General features: G+C 41.5%; 1 protein-coding gene across 12 annotated transcripts in view; it reads left to right on the top strand.

Annotated features, from left to right (window-relative positions):
* Positions 1-27840, top strand: part of Ppp2r2b (protein phosphatase 2 regulatory subunit Bbeta) — a 410600-nt gene that overhangs the window by 201498 nt on the left and 181262 nt on the right. The window contains exon 1 of one of the 12 annotated variants that reach the window (XM_037197124.1): positions 5742-7664. The exons of the other annotated variants lie outside the window; for them this stretch is intronic. Within the exon in view, the coding sequence (XP_037053019.1) occupies positions 7619-7664 (46 nt within the window). The 5' untranslated portion in view covers positions 5742-7618. Of the gene's footprint in view, positions 1-5741; positions 7665-27840 lie in introns of those variants that run through there. 12 annotated transcript variants of the gene reach the window in all.

Below are 27840 nucleotides of genomic sequence, written 5' to 3'. Positions count from 1 at the left end.
CTTGGATGACTGAGCTACAGGAATCATCAGGGAACTTTGAGGAGAGCAATTATGTGCTACAAGAAAGGATATCAGAAGAGAACAATAGCCTGGAGATCTAAAACTGGAATCTGGGGCCCAGAGGGCTCATGTAAAGAGTTTGAGTAGGGAGTATGAAAATCAGTGGTGTAGCTAAGAGAGGTGTTGAGAAGGAATCCTGAGTCTAGCTTGGCCCTGGGGTGGATAAAGCACTGGATGACTAGGTCAGGGAGTGGGGGACAGAGGTAGAACAGAGCATAGGAAGTGGAGGTCAGTTTCCATGGGGAATCTGGACTGTCTGACATCTATATGAGGATGGTAGCATTGTGAATGGATTTCTGTCTTGAGCTCAGAAGAGGCATAACCCAAAGATGAGGGAAGGGCAGGGAATGTCCACAATCAGTGTGACCCAGCCTCTCTCCTACTGCAATAGCATTTTTGGTCACAATATTCTCTTATGCAGTATTTTAAAATTCCACTACGCATGGGAGCTTTTCCAGAGGAGTATTTTCTGCCCAAGAAGACAGTAGCCAGTTCTCTGTTATCCTCAAATGAGCATCTGCACCACATATTTTTGTTCTTGGCCTGGTGGCCCATTCTCTCAAGCAAGCTTTTCAGGATGGTCCCATTGTTCACTCAAAGAAAGCAAACTCATTCCAGAACAGATTATTCAAGAGAAACATGGATAGAAAGGTAAATCTTGCAGGGAAAGTTATAACCATCCCCAAACCAATGGAAACAGGCTTTAAAACAACATATTTGATGTGTGTGTGTGTGTGTGTGTGTGTGTGTGTGTGTGTGTGTGTGTGTGTGTTGAAACCATCAGAAAATGTCAGGTTTTGAGTCTCTGTATCCAGAAACACAAGTGGCCATTTCAGCTTTACTCTTCTGTGAGCCCTTCCTTCCCCCCCTTCTCCCTCCCCCCACCCCACCCCTATATGCACGGCTTTAGATTTGTATATTTCTTGTGACTCTGCTCACCCTTTGGTTTGTAATCTTTTTAAAAAAAAAAAACCTATTGTGACAAGAGGAGACCTCTCTGTGCAGCCCACTGAGAAACGGTTAGTGGAGATAAACTGTCTCTGTCTCACAAAGCCGAAGAGGGAGAGCAGCAGGCAGGCTGAAGGCAAAAGCGATGAATCAGCTCAGATCTACAGATTTCCTGGCCCCAAAATAGTTCATTTTCAAAATATATTATTTAGAGCAAGGCCCAAGCAAGAGGAAGAATTGGAGCTGATTTCCAGCTGGAGATTCTGTGCTGGAGAAGAAAGCCTGTACTGATTTGTAGGCATCGCTGACCTTGGTAGGGGTATTTCATTTCGAGAGGAGAAGGCCATCTGTTGGTTGGTGAGGGGCGGGGACGAGGTGGGATCATCATCTTTGTGGCATCGCATCTTCTTCTTTGCTCCTAACTAGAACCTTCTGAAGGCCTGGTCTCAATTAATCTTCAGATTCTCTGTATAGACCGAATCAAAACTCAGAGATTAAATGAGTGGATCAAGGTCCCCCCAGGAATTAGTGGCAGAAAATGAACTTATTCACATCTTCTGTGTTCAGGCCAGTACTCTTTCCATTGGCCACCTGTTAATCAATGTCACATTCTTACTGTGACTTGCTCCAGGAGCCTGGCTAAGTTTCTTCATCTCCCTGAGTCTCAGATTGCCTCTCTGTAAAATAGCAATAATAACAGGAACTACTTTACTGGGTCATTAAGAAAGTAAGTAACCTAAGATGAATGGGGATATTTGAACATGGAAAGGTGCTTTTTTTTTAAGTGAGGGTTTTGATCTGGTTTTTGTTTTTTGTCTTTTGGGTTTTGTTGTTGTTGTTGTTGTTGCTGTTTTGTGTGTGTGTGTGTGTGTGTGTGTGTGTGTGTGTGTGTGTGCGCGCGCGTGAGAGAGAGAGAGAGAGAGAGAGTGTGTAGTTTTGGTTTTTTGTTTGTTTTGTTTTGTGTTTGAACAATAGAGTGATGTTCCAGATAGTTTTTTGTTTGTTTGGTTGGGTTTTTTTTGTTTTTTGTTTTTTTTGTTTTTTGTTTTTTTGAGACAGGGTTTCTCTGTGTAGCTTTGCGCCTTTCCTGGCACTCACTCTGTAGACTAGGCTGGCCTCAAACTCACAGAGATCTGCCTGCCTCTGCCTCCCAAGTGCTGGCATTAAAGGTGTGCGTCACCACCACTCAGCCGCAGATAGATTTTTTTTTTTTAAAGAACTTAGTAGTTTATAAGTCTTGGTCACTTTACTATGTAAAGGTGGATGCTAATCAGCAAGTGAGGGAAGAGAGCGCTGAAATTCAAATGTAGAAGAAAGGCCTATCATTTTCATGTGCTCTGTGTGTGTGTGTGTGTGTGTGTGTGTGTGTGTGTGTGTGTGTGTACACTCATGCAAAGGTCAGAGGAAGATGTTGGGTCTCGTCCTTTATGCCCTTTATGCCCTTTTGAGATGGGGTCTTTCACTGAATCAGGAGCTCACTCTTTTTTTTTTTTACTAGGCTAGCAGCATCAAGCCATAGCAATCCTCCTGTCTCTACCACCAACCCCAACACAGGGGTTAAAAGGTGCACATAGCCACACCTGGCCTTTTCACATGGGTGCTGACTGGGGCCTGAACTCAAGTTCTCCTGTTTACATACTGGTGTTGTTCCCCACTGCGACCTCTCCACAGCCTGCCTGAGCTTGTGTTGTTCTTGTCAATCATTTCATTCCTTCAGTCAGCAGATGTTGTTATACATCAGATAACGCGGTACTGAGAAATACAGCGGCAACCGTTCTGTTCCTTTTCCTCACATCTGAAATCTCGTAAACCAACTAGACCCATGACCAAGGATTGCAAAAGGACTTTATAGGCTACAAGCATGATGCATTCTTTCTACATGGCTGTACCGGGGCAGCCTGCCTCAGTCCTGTGGGACTTAGGTAAGGCTGCCCTGGGGAAATGATGGTTAAGGCATGGCTTGGGAGAAGAGCAGCTTTGATAGGCTGAAGTCAGAGCATGAGTAAGCTCTAAAGTAGGAAAGGATCCCTCACTTTGGAGACAAAGGAGCAGCATTAGCAGGTTGGAACGTGGTAGCAGATGAGACTGAGCGATAAGCCGTCCGAGGCTGTGGCAGAGCAACCTAAGAGTGAAGAGCCTAAGAGCTTTTGTGAGCTTATGCAGCATGTTACTGGCGATGGATGCCAAAGGGTCAGCACAACTCCTGCCACTCCCTTTGGGATTTCCCCTCTAGCCTTCCAGGATCTCACCTGGGCTTCCAATAGAAAAACTGCTAACTCTATTGCCATAGTGATGCATTTGGATTGCTAATAAAAGAAGCTGGCTACATCCCTTTAAAGAAGTGAAATACAGGTAAACCAGAGGGAGTCCACCAAGCAAGATGTATATTCATTAAGCTGATTGCTAATATACCTGTAGTATTTTCTTGGGGAACCCTGTTGATTTTTCCTTCCACTTTTTGATTGCTGATTTGTGAGTTCATTTACTCATTTAACCTATATTTATGAAATTATTATTCTTGCAGATATTATCTGGTAGAAAAAAAATGAGTTCCATAAATAGGCAAATAGGGCAGGAGGTTTTGAAGAAAGAAGTTTGTGAAGAAGTAGTTGGAGATGGACAGGCTTCCAAAGAGTTTCATAGACGAGATACATTTGGTGTGAACCTTGAAGATGCAGACACAGGTAGACAGATAGAGGGAATGCCCACAGGAAGGGGCACAGATGGAAACAGAGAATGAGGAAAGTGAGAGTAAAAACACAGGAAGTAGGAGATGAATGCACAGCAGAGCCTGGCTGAAGTTTAACCTGTATAGTCAGGAGAGACTCATGATGACAGTCAGTGTGTGAAAAATAAAAAACAAAGACAAAACAAAGCTAAAGACAACTGATGGATTTCAACATGGAAGGCATCATAGAGACAGACTCTCCAACTGGAAAGTGACTGTGACTGAATAATAAAGAAATAGCTTGTAGCGGAGGAGAATGTACCCAAAGCATCAAGCCTATGGCATCAGAATCCTGATGCCAGAATGTCTGGGCTCGGGTCTCACAAAGCACTGGTATCATCTAGAACATTTATTGAGAGTGTTTGAGCCCTGTATAAGAATCACCAGAGCACATCCTGAGAAGCCCTATTTTACGAATTTTCCAGATGACTCTAACACATCCAGAACTGGGCAACTACACTGTGTTCCAGGCCTCACAGAACTGTCAGAAAGTTGTTGAAGGAGCAGAAACATTACAACATGTTCTGGCTCCCATGATTAGGACCTGGCGGCCACTTCAGATGGCATTTTATAGAAACGAATGTTGTTAATGCAAAAGATCCATCCTTGAGGAGTGGCTTCAAAACTAATTTTTTTGTTTGTTTTTTGTTTTTTCAAGACAGGGTTTCTCTGTGTAGCTTTGCGCCTTTCCTGGAACTCACTCTGTAGCCAGGCTGGCCTCGAACTCACAGAGATCCACCTGGCTCTGCCTCCCGAGTGCTGGGATTAAAGGTGTGTGCCACCACCGCCCGGCCAAAACTAATTTTTATTTTTATAAAGTGGGTGGCAGAAGTATTGGGTCAAGTAGATGAAACTGAGCTTAGCAGAGTATGTGCTATACCCCTCAAGTGAGGAAATGAACTTGAGGACAGAAAGCTTTTCATCCTACACTTTTCATATATTTTTAATGAGACACTTGGTGTCAAAACAAAACTTTCCACATTATACTCCAGTATCTAACACAGAAAGGTCTCACAGAAAAAAAAATAATAGTAGATATGTTAAATAGCTTGATTTGACCATTTCACAGTATACACTGCAAACATAAGCAGTTGTTTGTCATCTATAATATAAAAATAATAAATTTACCATCAACTTATTTTTCAAAGGGTAAAGATTTTGAAAGATTTACCATCCTTCTCCCTGGATGGTAAATACCTCGGCCTCAAGTTCAGCTTGATTATTAGAAGAAAGAAAGAAAGAAAGAAAGAAAGAAAGAAAGAAAGAAAGAAAGAAAGAAAAAAAAAAAAAAAAAAAAAAGAAAAAAGAAAGGGAAAAAAGAAAAAAGAAATTGGCAGTGTTTGTCTAAGGAAAGGGGGGAGATTTCTTTAAATACCTTTAATGTCATTTAGATTGAGTTTGAGGATGACTCACAGCTGGAAGGAGGGACCAGAGGAGCAAAATCTTGACAGTCTAGATGGATGGGCCAAATCCAATCACTTGAATTGCATGAGGATCAATGCCGATCCCTTCCCTGAGGTCTTACGAAGCCACCTGCATCTGCACGGAGAGGGCGGAGCCCCTAAGATCAGCACTCCTTACAAGGAGCCCCCAGGGTCTCAGTTAACTCTAGGAGTGAGTCAGAAGACCCAGGAGGCTGCAAAGAGGGGGATTTATTTCGGCAGTAGTAATGACAATCTACTGTCATCGACCCAAACCTCCTAAGAGCCTTTTACAAAGTATCTTCAGGCCCCACCAAATCAGAATGTATTCTCATCTGAGGGAAGAGAGAAGACATTGAACATGTAGACGGGATACCATTTCCCCATAGACTAGACTCTAACGTAGAGTTATTTATGATTCTTCGGTGTTAAAAAGCCTGCAGTCTTATAATTTTAATTCATTCCAGAAATACTACTTAACAAAGTAATGATGTATATTTTTTTTCTGGTTTGGAGAAATAATATTTGGTCCATGTAGTTTTTCTGATTTTTCATCTGACTCAAACTGATTTTAAAGTAGTTTTTTAAAAGTTGGAATGATGTCATATGCTTCATTTTATGTTGGACTTTCCAGTTTGTTCTATTATTCAATGTTTTGGGTTTTTTTAAAACATAGTACATAAACTGTATTAGGAGATAATGCCAAAAGTTACTAAACTTCCTGCTATACATTTGGATCTCTTCTGAAAGATCCTATCATTAATAACAGAGGTGGCCACAGTGGTAGAGGTTTAGTCACATTGATAGAAGGAACAGCCAGAAGAAATTGAATCTGGAGAGGATCTAGCAGAGTTGGAGGAGAAGTAAATATCCTCAAATGTTTGCAGGGAAATCACAAAGAAAAGCTTATTTTACCAGTGTCAAGGGGCACAACCTAGTTGGGGAGGAATTGCAAGGAAGCAGATTTGACTCAAAGTAATGACTCTTTCCATGACTACTAGTTTTGAAAGTCTTGTCTTTCCATCCTTGACAATGCTCTAAGCCTTAGGAGGAGCTATTGTCTGAAGGATTCAATAGGGGAGATCAGCTCCCATCTTGGGATGGACTCTAGGGTATCTACAGGAACAAGAAACTCCAGAGGTTTGTAAGCTCTAAGCCAATAGAGGGGTTTGTTTAGCCAATACTTTCTTCCAAAACAAGTCAGGGCAGGAAATGAATATAGGCAAAACAGTCACTCCTCAATTAGCTAAAAACCACACCTGTATTTATCTGACCTGCCTGGGCTCCTGAAGGTATTCACCATCCTTGGTATATATTCTATAGATTGTCTAGTTCTGTGAATATTAATTCATTCCGATGCTTACCAAGCAGGTACTGGATGCTCAGGTATTGTGCAATGTCTGAGAAATAGCTAGAAATTTGAGGATAACATCTCTGTCATCAAGAAGGTCACAGTGAGAATGAAAAAGACATAGGATGGATGCGAACAGGAAGAGGGAACATGAATGCTCTAGTCAGTGCCAGGAGGTCTAACCAGGACAAGGGGCCTAATATTCCCAGAGTTGAGTGTTTATACTTGCTAAGAGCAGGAGCTTCAACACTTGGCTAAATGTTGAAAGAGGAGAGTGGGCCCTGTTGGAGGCACTAGGCTCCCATGGCAGGTAATAAGGTCAAGCCAGGCTGTACATCTGTCCAGCTGTTGTGGAGGAGATTCTCACGCCATCAGATAAATGGTATACACAACTGCTATGTCCCCACAACCCTGGGATTCCAGGAAGAGAAGCAGTAAAGAAACACAGCATCATTTGAAAAAGCTAGCAAATTGGAAACTTTGTCCAGAAAGTGAAAAAAAAAGAAAGAAATGATGAATATGAGGTCTTAAAACCCTATTTCCATTTCCATTAGTATTTTCTGGAGGAGTGAGGGGGTGTCTTAACCCCATTGGGTTGCTTACAATTGACCAAAGTATAGACTTCCTCTCTGACACTGTGCTAAATACTCAGCCTATGATATACACTTAATTTCCGTGATTCTCTGGGAGCTCCTCTAGACACAAAAACACAGCTCTCACTACAAGGGAACCAAGAGACAGTTTATTCTGAAGCTATATATGAGGGATCCAGGTTACCCTCAAATACCATGTTCTAGTCTGTGAACAGTTTTATGAAGTTTTGCCGGGGTAAAACTTCATGAACAAAAGTGACCATGAATCAAGGCTCTTTTCAAGCACATTAGTAGAAATATCAGGCAGGTTGTAGCAGAGTAGGAAGCCTCCAAAGCTTCCCAATGATATCCTTAGCCTTTGGGTTCATGGAAACCCACTATCTGTTTGTATATTCCAGAAGAATCTTTCAGAGACTTGCAGGGATGTTTTGTCAAATACAGAGGTTGACACTGGATGGCTAAAGATAAGACAAAATAATTTGGCTCCAGAACTTCAACATTCCAACTCTTCATCATCATGGACATTGTAATTAGTCAATCAGCCCGGAGAATCTTTGACACAGGTATGACTCTTCTCTTTTCTGGGAACTTCAGTGCACAGCCCATTTTGTAGATGAGAAAAATGAGGTGCAGAGAGGGGGGTCTACTTTAACAACTACAACTATGTCCTGTTCCTGTCCTGCCCTTCTTGACCTGCCCCCTCCTGCACCCCCCACCCCAGCCCCCACATGTTGGGTCTGACCTGAACTCTAGCCCCATTCTACAGTGCTGTGGCCATGCCAGAAAGCCTCCTGTCTTGTTCTCTTCCTTTCTATCCCCAGCTATTCTTGGGTCCTGTTCCTTGGGCTGCCTGTCAGCCCTCCCTTGCTCCCCACCAGCTTCTCTTCCTGCTGCTCAAGGAAGTCCAGGTCTTTTGATTATTCAGCTACTTGAGAGTCAAAAGCAGCCAGACAGCAGGTTTTTTTAATGATTAAAATAGCAGCAGAGCAGAGCGATGGAAAATGTGGAGGTTTTGTTCTCAGTGAGAAGATGGAGTTTTTTAAAGGACGTGCTTTATTGATTCTAAGAAGTTTTACAAACTGTCTCCCCATATGCCTGTCTGAGCTCACTGAGAACTTGAGATGGGTGCCATTGTTCAGATTATTTATCCCACCCACCATCCCCCAACACAAACCTTGTCTCTAAATATTGATTCTTCTGATTCAGAGAAAAGCACCTTGTTTGGGGGTACTTACTTACTACTTGCTTCATACATACTACACACACACACACACACACACACACACACACACAACACACACACAACACACACACACACACACCACACACATTACAAAATACACAAAAAACAACACACACACACACACACACACATTCAAAACTACATGCCTGTATTAGTCATGGTTTGCTATAGGAACAGAGCATATAGAATGAATCTATATAGAGATAGAAAGGAAATGTATTCGAGTGCCTTATAGGCTATGCTCCAGCTTATCCAACAATGGCTGTCTACCAACAGAAGATCCAGGAATCTAGTAGTTGTTCAGTCCATGAGGCTGGATGTCTCAGCTGGTCTTCTGTATACACTGGAATCCAGAAGATGTAGGCTCTATTGCCAATGAAGGAATGGACTTGATAGTAAGAGCAAGGGCAAGCAGGGCAAAAAAAAGAGAGAAAGAAAGCTTCCTTCTTCCATGTTCTTTATATAGGCTGTCAGTAAAAGGTATGGCCCAGATTAAAGGCAGATTGCCCCACCTCAGAAGGTCTGGATTAAATGTGTATTTTACCACCTCAAAAGATCCAGATTAAAAGTGGGTCTTCTAACTCAAATGATTTAATTAGGAACATAATCCCTCACAGGTATACCCAGCTGCTTGGGTTTTAGTTAATTTCAGATGTAGTCAATTTGACAACTTGACACATACTCATATCTCCTATGTCATGCTTAATTTTCAAGTGAAAACAATAACCAGGTCATAACTATACTTAACACGATATAACTATTCCACATATAATTGCAAATGCATTATATATTTAACCAGTTCATTATTATACCTAACAAAATATAACTATCCCTTGTACATTGGTACCATCAGTGATGTATTGTGACAGGCCTGACCATGCTACTTGTTGGCAGAATGTGTACTTTGAGACTTTGTACTAGAAAAATGGTTGAACACTTTAAGCAGGGCTTAATGGGCCATTCTAGTGGGAGCGTGGAAGACCATGGTCCTCAGAATGATGTAGTTTACAACAGACAGCCAGGCTCAAGGCTCAAAAGGTTTCAGAAAAAAAGAATATTAATAAGTGGCCTAGAGACAATTCTTGTTATTTTGGCAAAGAATGTGGCTGCTTTATGCCCTTGTCCTAAAAATCTGCCTGAGCCTAAATTGGAGAGTTGGGATTCATGATGTTGGCAGAGATTTCAGGACAGTCTAGTATTGACTGTGTCACATAGTTGTTAGTAATTACTTTTATGCAGATCTGTAGTGAAAAGGGACAAGCTGGACAAAGAGAAATACAAAATGTACAGTGTGAGGAGAAAAGGAACACCAGGAAGAGTCATGGAGCTAAGTCCAGTGCTCAAGTATACAGAAAGTTTAAAGAAAAGCCTGACACTAAATGGAATAAAGGGAGTGGTGTCCTCAGGGCAAGACCCCACCCAGCTAAGCTTCCAACATGTAAAAGGAATTAAAGGAAGCTTAAGCAAGGGAAGGAAACCATCAGCAACAGAAAACTGATGCAAATGTAATTGAAAGAGGGGGCCATGTTCCAGCCCCATCAAGCCGCAGAACTTGGCAGATTTTGCCACATGGTTCTGGCTTTAAAGTCAAGGATACAAGAAATGGGTTGTGGAATCTCCCCCTGGAGCTAAGGGAAGTCACTGAGGCCAGGCACATGTTAGGAGTGTCAGTGCATGGAGGCTCAGAAGGCTCATGAAGCTGTGAAGGTGAAGCCTGGATTGTGTTGGAGACCCCAAGATGTTAAAGATGTCAGTCACGGAATACCTACCAAGGAAAACTACAGACAGGGTACAAAACCAGCATAAGAAAGAGAAATGTGCTGCAGTCAGTAAAGCTGGAAAGAGTTGGAGATCTGAAGAGTTCCTTGACATCTGACATGAAGATGCAGAATGTGGAAATTGCCCGGCTGGTTTTCAGTCTTGCTTTGGTCCAATATTTCTTCACTATGATCCCTTTCCACCCTTTTGTAATGACAGTGTATATTCTGTACCATTATATGTTGGAAATATGTGATCTTTTTTCTTTTGATTAGAATGAATTACAGTCAAGATGTTGCCATGAGTCTCAGAAGAGACTTTGGACTTTTTTGACACTCTAGCAAAAGAGACCCAACCCCATCTGCATGTATATGGTTTCATACATTTTCAGCCTTTTTAGATAAATTAATTTGGGTTTTATTCTCCTCCATCAGGTCAGAAGGCCAAGTTTTACTTCCTTCTGTTTTGAGTTAAAGGGAATTAAGGTACATGAAGGCAAGGAGAATATTCAGACATCACAGAATTACTCATTAACCCAAATCCATGCTTCCCCTGCATCTCCAAGACCTCAGGTCTGCAACGTGACAGTGAAGCAACTCATCTAGGCTCTTGATTTGTTGGATTAAAGTGAACTAGTCTTCGTTGTTACTCCACTGGGGCCTAAGAACTCGTTTAGTGACTATTCACAGACCAGTGGCTGCATAGTACATCGGGGATTGTGTCATCTTTAGCAGGGCAGTGATAGGGACGCCTCTATGGCCCTGTGTGCTTTGAGCTTAGACTTTGTTGAAGAAACCAGTTGATCAGGCAGGAAGAAGCTTAATGGGCATTAAGATAGTAAATGGTAAGGTCATGGAAACCATGTGTATGCATCTAAGGAATGAGAAGGGGTGGTCTGGTGGAGGTGGAGTGTGGGCTAGAGCATTCCAAATGGAAAGGATGCTTTGAGCAGAGTACTGAATGAGGGAGAAACATCATGGACTAATTCAGATGGAGGATCAATGGAGACTTGCAGCCAGTAAGTAAGACAATGCATTTGTGAGGCAGTTAAGTCAAACTTTGGCTTGACTTTTCACAAACTGTGAGTTTAAGAAAGTTATTTCATGATTCATGAATTCACAAATTTCCCTGTATATAAAGGGGGATGTTAATAACAATGCCTGCCCTTTTTTCCACCAAAGATAATTACCTGGTTTACAAATAATGAACACAAAGCTCCCAAACTAGTTCTGGTACATTTACCAGGCCAATGAGATCTTAAGCCTGAAATGTGGCCACCAACCATCATTTCTGAGCCTTCCTTACTTCACCTCCACACACTAGGTTGGCTAGAAGCCCTCCTATATCCCCAAGATATCTCACAATGTCTTCATTCATTTCTACTTGTAGTACTGCAGTGTGAGCCTGAGCCACACCATCTTCTACACAGACTACAAAGAGATCCCTTCCTGGGTCCCTCTGCCATCTAGCATATAATTTATCATTCCCTCTTCCGCCAGAGTGGTCTTTGAAAACCACAAAGCATATGTAAGCTGGCTGCTTCAAATCCTTCAGTCACTTCTCAATCACTCTTAGCAAACCTGTTCTTCCTAAGTCTGGTCTGTAGGATCCTGTGCCTCCATGTCACGGCTTCATCCTGCTTCCTGCAGTCCTTAACTTCTGGTCACACTGGCCACCTACCATTGGCCGCCACCTCAGCGTGGAGACATTCCCTGACCACTGTCTCCAGTCAAGGCCCCCCCATGATCCTTTCTGCCATATCACCCATGTCTGTCTTTCACAACCATTATTACAAGTGGTATTTATTTGAGTCCTACCACATTGAAGACTGAGCTTTCTCACTAAATTGGTTGTTCTCTGATAACTAAAACTGCTCTGTTAGAAGCATAATGAATTGTTAAACTAGTAAAGAAATGAAAGCTGACCCTCAGGAAAAAAAAAAAAGATAGCTATTGTGCCTGTTGTCGTTCAACCACCGATAGGCTGGTGAGTCTGTTTGCAAACAGTGGCCAAGGCTTTCCCCATTCTTTGCCTCAGTTTCCCAAGCAGAAAGTCAGTCCCTGTCAGTGGGTTCTCTAGAGAAAGCTATTTTTCAAAGCCTTGATTTTGGACTCATATAGTGAACAGTTTCTGGGCAAGTTTTTGCTGTGCATGTGATATATATGTGAGTGTGTGTGTTTCTTGGAGACTTCAATTTTAAGGGCATTCATCATTGAAGAAGTGGGTGTTTATACACACTATTGTTAGCAGCTGGCATTTCTGCCTCAAGGATTTTGCATTTATGGGTAATAATAAAAATGGTATTAGAACCCTGCAGATGGTCTGTCCGATGGAGATAAATGTGGATTGCAAGCTCCAACATGGAAGTAGGATTGACTTGAAGTGTTACTGAGTAATTTAAAGCCCCATACCAGCTGTCCCTGGAGATACCTTGGCCAGTCAGTTCTATTTTATTTCAGGGAAGAAATAAAACTCTGTTTGATTGGACTCTGTCCCCTGACAGTGAAGAACTATTGCTGTGAATTGTAAAGACCAAAGCTGGCAAAGCAGGCATTGCATACCAGACTTCCCCTGGGTAGATATGGTCTTTTAACTTGAGATCACGGTCAAGTTTGAGGTATTCTGTATTGCTGGGTATTCAGAGTCACTCAGTCCCTTCTCCTTATCTGCCCTCTTACCTATTAGTGTAGAGGGACTGTGGTGACTTTTCTAAGTGTGTGCCTTTGAGAACAGAACTTTCCATACCAAGAAAACAGCAAAATACGGGACAAGGCTAATGATGGCAAGGTGATTTTTCAGGAATGTTCTCCTCTGATAGAATTTGATCTATGAGAGGAATAGTCATGATCTGTGAAAGCTATCATGTCAGCCACTAAACAGATGTGACCACTGAGCTTTTCAAGCATTGCTGGTGTCAATAGTTTAAATTTTCATTGAACTTCAATTTAAATAGACACATGTGACTACTGACTACTCCATTGGACATCACAAATAGAAAATATTATATAATGGGGGAACAGTCTCAAGAATGTATGAAATCAAACGAACAAACAAACAAAAATAAGCCAGGCTGTGGCGGTGCACGCCTTTAATCCCACCACTTGAGAGGCAGAGCCAGGTGGATCTCTGTGAGTTCGAGGCCAGCCTGGGCTACCAAGTGAGTTCCAGGAAAGGCGAAAAGCTACACAGAAAAACCCTGTCTCGAAAAAAAAAAAAAACAAAAAAAAACAAAAAAAAAAAAATGTATGAAGGCACAAAGGTAGTATGGAAATCCCTAGGAGAAGGTACATTGGGAGTTTTAAACAAGTGGCCAGAGAGGCATGTCCCCAGGGGTCAAGTACGTAAACTAGTAGAAGGCAGATCTTGGTTCAAGTCCCAGGTCTGTTATGTTCTGGTTTGGAACTAGCACAAATTACGTCTCCAAGATTGATATGTCTTGTCTGTAAACCGAAACTAGCAATGGATCCTGCTCTCCTGGAAGTATTTCGTCCCATGCCTGGCACAGGTCAGGTCTTAGCAAACTTGGCACGTCAGCTTTTCATATGAAACATGCACTTCTTGTGGGTTAAAGCACCCCTCTGGATAGCAGTGTTTGCAAACTTTGTGACCAGAGAGGAAAGAGAGGAGGAAGAAGGAAAAGAAACTTTCTCTTGTCCAAAGATGACTAGGCTCACTTGACTATGCAAAGCCATACCTGAACACAGAGTGCGACAGTAGCTCCTGAGTCATGAATCCATAGCAATCCAGGGCAGTATCCAAAAGTAGGTGTTCTATGAATATGAAATGCTCTGAACTACTAGAGTATAATTAGAGAACAAAAAACGGCTAGGAGAGGACATGAAGAGCAGCAGCTCTTAAGCTTTAATGTTTGGGTGGATCACCTACAGTTCCTGTTACAACGTGAATGCTGACTCAGGAGTCTGAGTGGAGAATGAGATGCTGCCGTTCTGCAGGCTCCTGGGTGTTTCAGATGCTGCTGGTCCAGGATCCACACTTGGCTTAACAAAGCATGAGCATCTATAACAGTGACTACAGGGGACATGGAGACAGTTGAGGGGTACACAGACCTCTCCTGCACACTCACATTTGCACCTCCCAGGTGGCCACATTCTTTTGGATAACATGACCCTCTGCCAGGTACCCATCTGCCCCACTGCTTTCTCCAGGTGTCAGCTGAGGATGAGGAAGCTTAGAGATAACCACATGATTCCAGTGAGGAACTACCCATTACGCTGGAGCTAAAAATGCATTGAGTCTTGTTCCAAGGCTCTTTCCAGTCTGGCTCTGTCACTCTGTTTTACATTTTGGGAAGGCTGCAGGTAGTATGTGATGGTGGCTAGCAGCATCCATCACTGTTGGGAACTAGAGGCCAGTCTACAGTAGAGTACTATACAGCTAAAGACATAATGAAAGACTCAAGTAGTCAGTGTCTCTGTTTTCTAGATTACACTATAGGAGTTTAGAGCCATCTTTAAGAGTTAAATTTGGCCGGGCGTTGGTGGCGCATGCCTTTAATCCCAGCATTCGGGAGGCAGAGCAAGGCGGATCTCTGTGAGTCGAGCAGCCTGGCTACAAGTGAGCTCCAGGAAAGGCGCAAAGCTACACAGAGAAACCCTGTCTCGAAAAACCAAAAAAAAAAAAGAGTTAAATTTGTTCTTTGACATTTTCATAAGTGTATACAATGCATCCTAATTACTTACTCCACCCTTTTTTTAATCTCCCCATCCTACCCTACCCACACTCCCTCTCCCTATAACTCTCCCACAACCATGTCTTTTTGTTTTGTTTTGTGACCCATGGAGTGTACCCAGGGCCATCTGTGTGACCATGGGTTTAGAACTATCCATTGGAACTTGCTGGGGTGACCAGTGGGTAAACACCTGAAGACAATTAGTCCCTTTCTTCCTGAATCTATCAGTAGCCACTAATCCAGCAGGAAGGGGTAGGGCCACGTGGGTCCCTCCCTTACCATGGTACAGTAGCCACAGCTGCTGTGAGTGGTGATTGGAATGATTATGTCATGTAGAATATAGCATTTCTTCTATCTTTAGGCTCTTCCATTCTTTCTGCCGCCCCCCCCCCAACTTCTGCAATGTTCCCTGAGCCTTGGAGAAGATGGTAATAGTGTCTTGTTTGTGGAGAAGTACTCTGCTGTCACTTATTGTCAGCACATTAACAGCCCTGAGCCTTTATTCACATCTATTTACTGATTGAAGCCGAGAGTAGCATTTGTCTATGAGTATAAACAGATACTTAACTAAGCAACAGTAGTAAGTTCTTCATATTACTTATAAGATCCTGTGACTTTGGTAGACATGTAGTTTTGGCTGGGTTACAGTACCAAGCATGGGTTCCCTCCTGTGGCTTCGAATCCAGTCAAGCAGGGGTTGGTTACCCTCATAGTGTTCATGCCACTGTTGCATGAGTGGGCACATCTTGTCTGACAAGGTTAGTATTTTACTTTTTGAAGTTCACAGTAGAATTCTTGCAAGCAGCCTGAATAGCATTTCCTCCAGCAGGGAGGAACTTCTCAGCTCAGTTCCAGCTTTATTTCTCTGTATCTTACAGCCATGAGATGTGGTATCTTCAGCAAAAGGGTCTTATCTAGTTCTGGTTGTCAACGAAGGGGAATGATAAAAGCCTTGATTGTTTGGGGAAGATGTTTCTGGGGCCGCCCTGGACAACAAGTGATAAGGGTCCCACACTTGGTACTGAAATTTTTTTGTAACCTACAGCTTCTAGGAGAATTATTATCCAGCCATGAGTGGTATTAATCTTCTATTTTTATTTGTGTGTGTGTGTGTGTGTGTGTGTGTGTGTGTGTGTGTGTGTGTGTGTTTGTGTTTCAGAATTACAGGTGATTATGAATTACCATGTGGGTTCTGGGAACTGAACCTGGATCCTCTGCAAGAATAATACATGCTCCAGCCCCTCTATTTTTGAACTAATTTTTTTTTTTGCATTTGATTATAAGACAGTAGGTTTCCATATGGCTTTACATAAAGTAGCAATAGGTATTTAATATATCTGTATTAGCCATTTCCTGAAAGCACACATTTTATTCCTAGGAACCTCAAAATTAATAGCAGCTCCATGTGGATAAGACAGAAATAAAACACCAAATATCCATGGGAAAAATATATTTCCTTGGTCATCCAGAGCTGCATAGTTTATTAAAAACAATTTGGTGAGGGATACTGAAACTGAAATCTCTTTGATGATATCTAAATATCCCCTCAATAAATGGGGAATGAAAATTTCCATTTCCAAAATCAGTTATTTTTGTTGTGGTGGTTAGAGAATAGCAAGTTAGACTGTGTGGGATTATTTTCCAGCTTTAAAACAAAATGACATTTAAATTAAACAACCCCAGCTGTTTTATTGGCTTTCTCCATTTCCAAGAGTAGAGGGTGAAGTTCCCAGAGTCAGCAAGCCAGGATTGCTGGTTACAGTAATGAATGCATATATCGCTGAGCAAGGATGCAACTGACTTCATGCTCAAATGACCTGGAGCCTCTAAATGATTTTGTAGTCTTCAACTTTCCATGTAATAAGAGCCATGCATACTCCCAAGTCCAGTCTGACCCACATTCTATTGATCTAAGCATTTGGCAAATCACTCTCCACAATGAAAGCCTTCTCTTTGCAATAAAGTTAATCTCTCACCACCACATAAAACCTGACCCTATACCACTTGAACAAGTAGAATTGCTGTTGTTGGGGTTGCCAAGTTGGAACCCAACAGACTTATTCCAAAGACAGACACAGGTCTTATAGCCTGTTACACCCTATTGCAGCAAAATGCTGGATGTGAAGACCACCCCACAACTAGGCTGCTCTGCTCATCCAGACTCCTTCCTTCTTTAGAACTGACCATGGAGTTGAAACCACTGAACATTCTGCTTTGCCTCCTGGAGCTTTGTTTGATAGGCCCCTGGCAAAGCTTTACAATTACTCTGACAGATTTTGTTCCAGGCTTAAGGGTTTAGTGGCCAGTATATCAGTCACATTAGAATGCCTGCAGTTTAAGCTTTCTAAGGGGTGTATAAGCTTCTGAGCAGCATCTGATTCTGTCTTCCTAAACAATCTCGGATGATACACTCATTCATTTGGCAACTGTTGGATCTTAAGTCCCAGCCCTGGCTGGCTCTCAGCGTAATTGAGAAGACAGTCAATGGGCCAGGGTAGGCATTCAGGACACAGGGCATGAGAACAGTGAACTTGGTTTTGAGTCCTAGTAGTGATGCCTGGAGCAAGCTGTTGCCAGTCTTTAGGTCTTGGTTTCTCTCTTTAAAAATAGCACATAATGAGGAGTAAGTATAGTATCTTGGTTGTCTATAGCAATGTCTGGCATACATTAAGTGCTCACTGAGTAAGTGATGGCTATTTAACCCTTGATGATGATGACTATGATGATGATATGGTGAGGATGATGATGATGATGATGATCCCACTTTGCTCTAGTTTGTAGATGGGAAAGGTGAGGCTCAGGAAATGCAGTTTCTAAGTGGCAAGTTGAAATCCAAGATGCTTACCTTGGGCCATCTTATCCCATCTCATCACTCCAGTCTGACTAGGCCAAAATTTCTTTGTATTTTCAGGAACTACACATAGCATAGGGTTAATAAGTTCAGAGAAACTGGGTTTACTAAATCTGACTCACTGAAGCTACATGACTTAGCTTGAATATAGTATTTCTCAAACATTCATTCCATTGTGGGTCCTTTTTTTCCCCCTTCCAACACCCAGTAAGTGCTTCTTTTCACATAGAGAATTGTTATTAAATGCCCAATTAAAACTGGTGGGATTCTCACTTATAACAGTGCTCAGGTCTGAATTTAAATTTAATGATGTGCTGAAACATTAATGGCCTTTATCTTTAAAAGTGTCTCAATTGTACTAAAGTTAACAAATGTGGCTGATAATATCACATGCTGTCCTATTCTCCCACATAAGACTTACAGGAGTAAGTCTTAATAATGAATTTCATATAGTACTGAAAGTAATGTAAGAAAATTTATGCATTACAAATTGCCTGGGGTTAGCACTCATAACATACACTTTAAAGGTGCCCTGATTCTGCATTCTCATAGAAGTGTCCAGGGAGCATTGAGAGGTACAGTGTGTGTATCAGAGAGACCCACAAGCTGACTGTATTTCTACTGTCGCCCATCATCCTGCCTTTTATAATAGGAACATTCCTTAGAGCTCTGCTTTCAACCTCTGGCTTCATATTAATGTAATACAGGAGCAAAATGCATTTGAAACTGAATTCTGATAGCCAATCTGGAGTCCTTCCAATCACCCTCAACATCCTTTTGTCTCAACACATTTGCTGGCTTATGTGTCTTGGGCCAAATATAAAGATCTGATCTTTCTTTTTTGTAAGTCCGTCCTTTACAGAGAGACCTCATTAAATCCTTGGTTCCTTCCCACCTTCATTTGGGGTGTCCAAAACAAAGGAAAACTGTTTACCAACCTGCTGGTAAAACCCTCGTATAGAAAATCCCATGTCTCCTGTAGTTAAATAGCTTGGATCAATGTTCAAGTCCTGGGGCTTCAGGGTTTTCAGAACAAGTTTAATTGTGTCTGTTTGCATAGCCTGGGACATTGAAATTCCACATGCAGGTTCAGTTTCAGGTAACATCTTCCTCATTGAATTTGGTACTTGATGTGAACTTTGGCAACAGATGGAGTGAGATGGTGTTTTAGGAGTACTCAATAATTTTTCTGTACTCACAAACACACATAGTCATAATTTGCACACAAATGAAACTTCCAGAGCCAGGCAAGTGCCCTCGGGTTTTCATTTACCACCCCCTGTTGAGTTCTTGGGTAGAATTTAATTATCCAACGAATTTTGGAGTCTGTGCCAGATGTTGATATTGACCCAGACATTTCAAATGGGAGGCTCTACACAATCCATAAAAAGAAAGGAAAGGCAGGCTGGGAGAAAAGGGGGTCTGAAGCTGCAAACACACCTGGCATATGTAAGTTCCTTCGAGTCAGATGTTGCCTCTGAGTTTCAAGAACTATCACACAATAAATAGTAAAGGTCTTTCAAGGAAGGTTCAGGGCATCTGCCTGCCCACCATTCACTCACTCTGTTAAACACAAAAGAACCTCCCCATTTGCCACCAATTGAAAACTCAGCTCTGCCTCCTCACAGTGAAAACAGAATTACCCAAGCTGATTTGAATTGCAGATAGGCACGGCTTCTCCCCACTCTTACTCCAGAATGGTGAAGCGGAACCACTGAGAGTACCAACTCACCTCCAAATTTGGGGATCATTTATGGAGAAGCCATCATAATTATCTGATGTTAATAAAATATATGGATGGAACCAGGAGAACAGCTGGCATTTTGGTATGGCTTCTGTACCAGGCACTGTTGTAAGCGACTGTCCATCCCTCTCATGCTTCCAACACCTTTATGGAGTGGAGCCTTGTGTTCCCTTTATAAAGTGCAAATAAAACTGTCTTTTGCCAGTACTGCTCTGCAACTAGCAAAGGGCAAAGGCTGTCATCGTCGCAGCATAGCCTGAGCCCTTCTCTCTCCTTAGGATGAGCTGGATGTACCGCGGGTAGCTTTCTCATCTTGGGGAATCTGCTCCACTTACCCTCTACGCAAAGGTTTGTAGAGGTTACTGCTTTTGTCCAGTTCTGTTGTATCGTTGACTTCAAGGGATGTCACTTAGCCACCTGATACATGTGTCCGTTGTGAACTAAGTCACAGTCATGCTAATTAATGGATCAAATTCCTTCCCAGAGTTAACAGTTCCTTTGCCTAGGTGTGTGGGTGTGTGGTGATTGGCACTTACGCTCTCTCTGCCTGGCAGATTTCAAGGCTGGAGTTCAGTGGTGTTAATTACCATCATATTGCTGTTCGTTATCCTTCCAGAACATATCCATCCTGCATGACTGACATTTGGTACCCTTTGACTCACAGTTCCCCCATTCCCTGACCCCACTAAAGCCCCATGGGCTCTTTTTATGAGTTTAACTATTTTCTCGATTATTTATTTATTTATTTGTATTGGGGGGTTGCAATAGAATCTCACTTTATTGCCCAGGTTGACTTGGAACTCACTATGTAGTCCAGGCTGGCCTTGAACTCACAGCAATCCTCCTGAGTGTTGGGACTTCAGAAATGAGACACTACCCCCAGCTGAGTTTGTATCTCTTAGAATTTACATATAAGTGAACTTACACATATGTTATTGGAAACATCAGAATGCCTTCTTTATGTGTGTGTATGTGTGTGTGCATGCGTGGGGGATGTTCATATGGATGTGGATGTGTGTACCTCTATGTGTGTGGGTTCTATTTCTCCTTCATCTTATCATCTGTTAGTAAAAATGAGGATGCAGATATCTCTTAGAAATCAAATTTTATTTCCTTGGAGAATGGATCTGATTGTATAGGAGAGGAAAGGGAACAGAAACAAAAATCAATCAATTGTCATCCCTTAGGTGATATTAGACTCCATAGCACTCCACCCCCCCCCAAAAAAAGAAAAAATATCTGAGCCTATCACACGTGATACAAACTAAGAAATAGAAGCATCATAAGAAAGAAAATAGAGTATCCAAGATCCTAGGATGCCTCCTAGCTCTGATGTCTACCACTAGTCTGTAGGGATCTCACAGTGTGAGAGCAGAATGCCTGATGTGTAGTTAGCTGACTAACAGCAGTCAAGCATATGACTTTACTATTATCAGAAATATTAATATGATTTGTCTTTCAATTAGCAAACACAGAACATCTTCTCATTTCCAGCTAATCAAAGTGTCTAAAGCTGGGACTATGCAAAGCCATATTCTTTCATCATCAAATTGAGTTCCTTAATTGTAATAATTTTTCAAATCCAGCTTTTGATTATTTTAGTTTTCTTTCAGATTGACTCCATACTCACTAATGAACTATCATATCGAGCAATGGGGGAGCAATTCCTATAATCTGTTCTCCTCCAATCTGCCTTCCCATGCTAATGAGAAGTACCATGGAGACATCCGCCATTAGTACACATAGACTGGTATAAATCATGGACCATGGATCATTGAGCATCTTTGTTGTAAAACAAATGGCCTGTGGTCAGTTAATCATACAAAGAAACATCTCCAGGGCCTTCTGACTTTATTCATAACCCTAAATCTGTTTGCAGTTTTATAAACAGAACATCTGTTAAAATATGCAGAAATTACAGTTGGAGCCATTAGCACAGAGCTATAGAGATTCAGCAGTTGTATTTTTTTTTCCTTAAGCTTCTGATGGTAATTGCTAGGATTCATGCTTTGCTCCCACTCTTACTGAATCTTACTGAATCTCTTTTGTTCACCTCATTCTTTTGAGTTGCAGCACTTTTAACCCAAGTCTGAAAAGTGGACATGTGTTGTTCCAGGAGCTTGGCACCAAGCCATTATATAGCATGGTAGAGTGGCTGCATCCATCCATAGTTCCTTGCAAAACTGTATATTGTGGGTATGCAATATGCATAGCCACAAAGCAGCCAGAAGCTAAGAAGCCCTAATTGGTTTCATGTCTCTTTTACTGACCTCAGACTCTTACAGTACTGGCATTTAACCAAAAGTAAATAGACACCCCCTCCCAACACCACCACAGCTAACCTCCTTTCATGCTTGAGCGCCCTCTCTCTCTCTCTCTCTTCTCTCTCTCTCTCTCTCTCTCTCCTCTCCCTTTTGTTACAATGTTTACTTTATTCATATTTAAATTAGCCAGATACAATTATTAACAAAGACAAAGACCAGGAAGAAATATAGCCATAGTCAGAGAATAAGATTTGATATAAGAACCTAGACCGCTTCCATCATTTAATGAGCAGGCCATTGAGCCATTGACCCACTTAACAGTTAAGGAGGAGGAAAAACTTTGTTTGGCCATAGCTTTATTCTGCCTGGCCTAGAATGAGGATTAACAGACAACCTCTATAAGAACCGAAAAGTTCCTTTAAGGCTCCTGTGTCTATCACCTATCCCTGTGTATAAGGTGGTGTTGAGTCTCAAACCTTGTCAAGTTTGACTAAGTTTGGGGAAGGTAAGCATGAACAGATCCTTTGAAATGAGACAAGGAAACAGAGAACACTACAATGAATGACTTGGGGGCAAACTCTGGAATCAGGCAGGCATGGACTTGAATCTATGATTTCCCTTTGGGCTTTGTGTGCCCTGGAGAAAGCCAACTTTTATTTTAAAGCTGAAGTCCCCCGTCTAGAATTCTAGTGCTTTATAAAGTTATTGATAAAGTTCAAAGATCCAGTTCTAGCAAAGCAAACAGCTATGTTCCCTGCACAGTGTTATGTTCTGAGTAAATATTCATTGCTACTTAGTACCAGCACATGGTTATATTTTGTTAACAGTTATTGAATTTTTATTATTGGTTTTCATTTTATTTTTAGACAAGGCCTCACTATAACTCTGACCGGCCTGGAACTGGCCATACAGAGCAAGCTAGCCTCAATTTCAGAGATCTACCTGCCACTGCTTCCTGTAAACTGCACCATAAACTGGATTAGCTGTTGATTTTAACTCCAAGAGAATATACCTTTCAAAAGTACTTTTATTACTTCAATTATAGCTTTTATTTGCCTGAGAACACAGCCCAAGTGCTTAGTGTGGTGAGTACTCTGTGTCATGTGAAGAGTAATCTTCTGGTGCATTCATGGGCATAAATACTATAGAGACTGAGTTACAGAGACCCAAACCAAAAGCTGTGGGTGCTCTGAGTAAGCTTCCTGAGGAAGAGGCAGGGAAACAGTATGAAGGCCAGCTTTACAGGTGGCCTTCTATGCTGATGTGAGAAGGGAAGCAGGAAGAGGAGTCTCATTGGAAGAAGAAAAAGAAGCCAAACAAGTAACAGAATTTAAAACAAAACAAAGCAAAAAGTTAGGGTAATGTATGTGGTGGTTTGAAAGAAAATGTCCCCCAAAGGGAGTGGCACTATTAGGAGTGGGCATGGCCTTGTTAGAGTAGGTGCGGTCTTGTTGGAGGACTATGTCACTGTGTCACTGTGGAGGTGGGCTTTAAGGTCTCATATATGCGCAAGCCAGGCCCAGTGAGACAGACCACTTCCTGTTGCCTGTGAGTCCGGATGTAAGAACTCTCAGTTCCTTCTCCAGCACTGTCTGCCTGCATGCTGTCTTGCTTCCTGCCGTGATGATAATGGACTAAACCCCTGAACTGTAAGCCACTCACCCCAATTAGATGTTTTCCCTTATAAGAGTTACCGTGGTCACGGTGTCTCTTCACAGCAATAGAAACCCCAACTAAGACAACATAGAAAAGGAAAGAGCCAGTTTGCCTGCTGGGAAAATAAAAGAGAATTGTGTGGTGAAAGCTTGAAGCACCAAGTCCTCCAAGAAGGTGGGAGTGGTACTAAAAATGCAAAGTCCCTAGAGAGATTAAAAATAAAACAAAAGTCTGTCTAGGTTAGAGTCATCCTGGGATACTGGAAGAGGAATGTGGGTGTGTCCATCTCCCAGGCTGCACCTGAGACGGGTTGAACTTTCCTTTGGTGTCTGTGGTGTCTGTTGGCTCTTTGAGGGCACCACAGTCTCTTGTCAAGCTCTTCCCTCCAGGAGCTAAACCTACATTTCAAGGCAGCAGCTTTCTGCCACGTCAGGAGGAAAATTGCACTGTGTGTCCTGAGCTGCTATTAAAGTGTCAGGCTCCAAAACAAACAAATAGAGATAACACAGAGGAGGATAATGTTTTAAAATTAGGTTCTCGGGAGTGCCCCTTAGTGTAGAGCTCACAGGACAGCCACTGCCTGGTCAATAAATTCCATTTGATGGCAGTGACGTGCTTAGCTGCTGGGAGCCTGAGGTGCACAGCAGAGAGATCCCTTTAAGCACAGAGTTCAAAATATATCTTGTTATATTCAGCGTGGATGCAGCTTCTTCCAGCTTTCCAGCACTTAAGAACATTAATCCCTCCAGAGACCTAAAAGACTGGTGGCTTATTGTCCTGTTGCTAAAAATAGAGGCTGAGGAAAACAAAGCAAGGGAATGCCTTTGAAAAATTAGGGCTGTGAATTCAGTATACACAGACCCACTTTGTAATACTCTGGTACACACAAAACTACTGCCTAATCAAATACACACAAAACCACTGCATAATCAAATATGCTGTGTAAATACCCAGAGGTTGTTAGTGGGGTGGCTTGTACAAATGAAAAAATTAGCAATAGTGGCATGGTTGTGTTTTAAAAAGCAATTATTTGCTTTATATGATAGGAAAGATCCACAGATGGGGCACCCTCAACTCCTTGAATATCACATAAGCTGAAGCAGCATTGTAGTGTCTAGCAGAGACTCCTGTGTTTGGTCTGAGACAATGGACCAAGGCCTGTCATTGCATAGACCACAGTGAAACCACTCCAGTGCAGTGATAGCACAACAGGAATACTGGAGGCTGACAAAGGGCTGATGCTCAAATGCTTTGGGAAGTGTTTAACCGACATGCCATCTCTTCCATGGAGGATGCAGATCCCTACTGGACGAGCGAGCTGATGAGGCTCAAGGTAGGCAACAGCGACCTGACAGAAAGCCTGTGTATCCTGGCCAGACTAGGAAGCTGTGAGGCAAAAAAAATGCCTTTTGGCAGTTGTATCTAGGAATACAGGCTTTCTGAGTTCTCTACCCGGGACTTGTAGATGAGATTGCCAACACTGTACATTTGTGTGTTCATTCAGCAAAGCACATCTGGATTAATCATTAGCTATGGGCCAGCTCTCTGCTATGACATTTCCTGGAGATACAGTGTAATGAACCTCAATGGAAAGCCTCTTACTTGACTCTGTTTCCTCTAGGCTACCAGACATAGTACATGGCATGTCAGATGTGATAAGATGATACACTCAAAGAAAGAGAATGTTGGCCCCTCAGCTACCAGAGCAGGCAGATGCCAGAGAAATGGTATTTCGTCTTAAAATCCAAACTTGTCCCCTAATAAGAATCATGTTGTACCTAGTAAGGCCAGGTGGTTCACTTGGTTTGCCTACTCGATCCTTTATGATGACTATCTTCGATGGTGAGCTAGCTGGGAAACAGATGGATACAGACTTAGAAGCATGGGAAGAGATCACCTGAGCACGCTAACCTCACCAATACACACAGACCCATCATGAAGGGTCCCTGTGTCTTTAACACTGTTCCTCTGAAATCCTCCCTGGATTTCAGTTCATTGCTAGGTGGTATGGACAGTGTTCTCATCATTGGTGCGTCATCCTGTGAGTCAGCAGCAAACCTCAGTGCCTGACTGGCTGCAATGGCCGAGATGCTTATGAGGCAGTGTTAGGCAGCTGAGTGTAATAGTGAAGTGCAGAGTGACAAAAAATAGTGCCAGATTATGTGCACAACACGTCTCTACCCTGTTGAGGATGCGTGTAGATGAAATGGTTGTGTGCTGTGACTCTTAGTTGTTTTATATGCACTATTCTATTTCATCTTTTTTACATTGCAAATTGACTATTTTTATTGATATACAATTGATCAGAATTGTGTAATCCAGAGGTATGCAACTGGATGGTTTGAAATGCCATAATTCAAGGTAAAGTGACACAACTATCAGATTAACAAATCCATTTTCTTTTATAACTAAAACTTGAAGGTATTTTGTTTGTTATGTATGTGTGTGAGGGAAGGAGAAATATTTAACCTCGGCTCTTCAGAAATGTTAAGTATAAAACACATCTTTATTAACTATCGTCTCTATCAAGACCATTAAGTCTCCTGGATTTGTTCACTTTAAATGAGTGCCAATATCTCCCCATCTCCCTCATTCTACCCACCTGATTTCCTGGTAATCACCCTTCTCTCTGTTTCGCTGCCTTCAGCTTTAATAAATTTTGCAGATAAGTGAGATCATGTCACATTCGTCTGTGTCTCTTACTTGGTATAATATAGATTCTAGATCCATCTACATTATTACACATAGTAGAATTTCCTTCGTTAAGGGTAAATAGTATTCAGTGGTGTGAATCATGTTGTCTGGATCCATTCATCTGTAATACCCATTGTTTCCCTGTCTTGACTATCATCAGTCATAGACATGGGCATGCACATGACCCCTCAAGTGAGAGATGTTATGTCTTTTAAGTACATACCAGAAGGACATTCATGTCTAATCTTAAGTCCTCATGAGATGAATAATTTCACTAGTTCTGTTTTACAGATAGACATGAGTAACTTGCTCCCAACCATGGAAACCAGAAAGCAACATCTTAACTTCTTCAGGGGACAATATTTAAATGCTTAATGCAGTGCAATTAAAATAATACAGATTGTTTACAGATAGATGCTTGGTTAAATGAGAAATCACTCCTTTTTCATCCCTGTATTTTCACTTGCACAAAAATTGGGAGACTGAGGCAATGGGATCACTATGAGTCTGAGGCCTTCCTGTATTATACAGCATGATTGTGCTTCAAAAAAAAAAAAAAGGCCAATAAATAAGTAAGTAAAAAAAAAATACAAGTGACAATCAAATAGACATAAGTTAAAACACACATTATCTCAATTTTATTGTTTTCACTGCTGAAACAGCCAAATGCTAGTAAAATCATCACTTAAGAATTTCAATATGATTGGAAGAATAAAAGTTAAGCTCACTGAGGTTGCTATTTAAGCATTTGATGAATCAACAGACTCTAACTGCTACTTTCAAAATAGTTCATAAAATCAACTGTGTGTATATATGTGCACATGTATATATACGTAACATTAGTAATACAATGTGTACTAAATTATCTATATTACTTTCTGTTCTCTTAATTGGCTCATAAACATTGAACAAAATTTAAAATTTTATAAGAATCTTTTAATCGAGATATGTGCAGTATAGAAAGCTGGCCTGACAGTATTTGTGTTTTACTTTGTAAAGCTTAAAGTGCTTTAGATCTTGAGTCCTGAAAGTACAGTATGGTTCAAATAATAATTAATCATTGAACAATGGTAATGTGTATTACCTGTGACTTTGAACCTTATGCTCCATGCTTTTAAATATTTATTGTCACCTCTAAAAATATTATACTACCTTATTTAAGTTGTAATGATACAATTTCAGGGTACAAATATTCCAGTGTGGTGCCTGGAATTATAAATTTCTCTATTGCAAAATTCTGGAAACAGAAATAAGTCAATGTGGTAATAACTATAATGTAAAAAGCGTCTAGTGAGTTCGAAACTACTGCTGTCTACATTTTCTTGATTTCAATCCCATTTGTGTTTTCTTTCTTTGGGTTTTGCTTTGAACTGCTTGAAACGTTTTACTTACTTATTTTGGCAATACTAAAGTTTAGCCCCTCACACACTAACCAAGTTCTGTAGCACGGAGCCACAGGCCCAATCTTCATGTGCTCTTTTTCATGAGTACGTATCTGTTTTTTAAATGATGGTTTCTTTATGACATTTTCATAGCTGTGGATCGGACCCTCCACTCATATTCACCCTAGTCCCTCCCTCCTCCCCCTCCTTACTACTACTTTCCTCTCCCCTTAGTTTCCTTACAATGTTTTTATTTTTTAAATCTAATTCCATATAGTGGAAAAGGGATATTTGTCTCTCTGAGTTTGTTTCATTTTGCTTAACATTTGATCTCCAGGACCATCCATTTTCCTAAAAGTGACATAATTTCACTATGTTTTATAACTAAATAAAATTGTGTGTGTATGTGTAGTGTGTATGTGTGTGACATTTTTTTATCCGTTCATTTGTTGATGTG

Source organism: Peromyscus leucopus, chromosome 19, assembly GCF_004664715.2.
Source record: "Peromyscus leucopus breed LL Stock chromosome 19, UCI_PerLeu_2.1, whole genome shotgun sequence".
Taxonomy (NCBI): Eukaryota; Metazoa; Chordata; class Mammalia; order Rodentia; family Cricetidae; genus Peromyscus; species Peromyscus leucopus.
The sequence above is the reverse complement of the archived record's forward strand: the minus strand, read 5'-3'. Positions and strand labels throughout refer to the sequence as shown.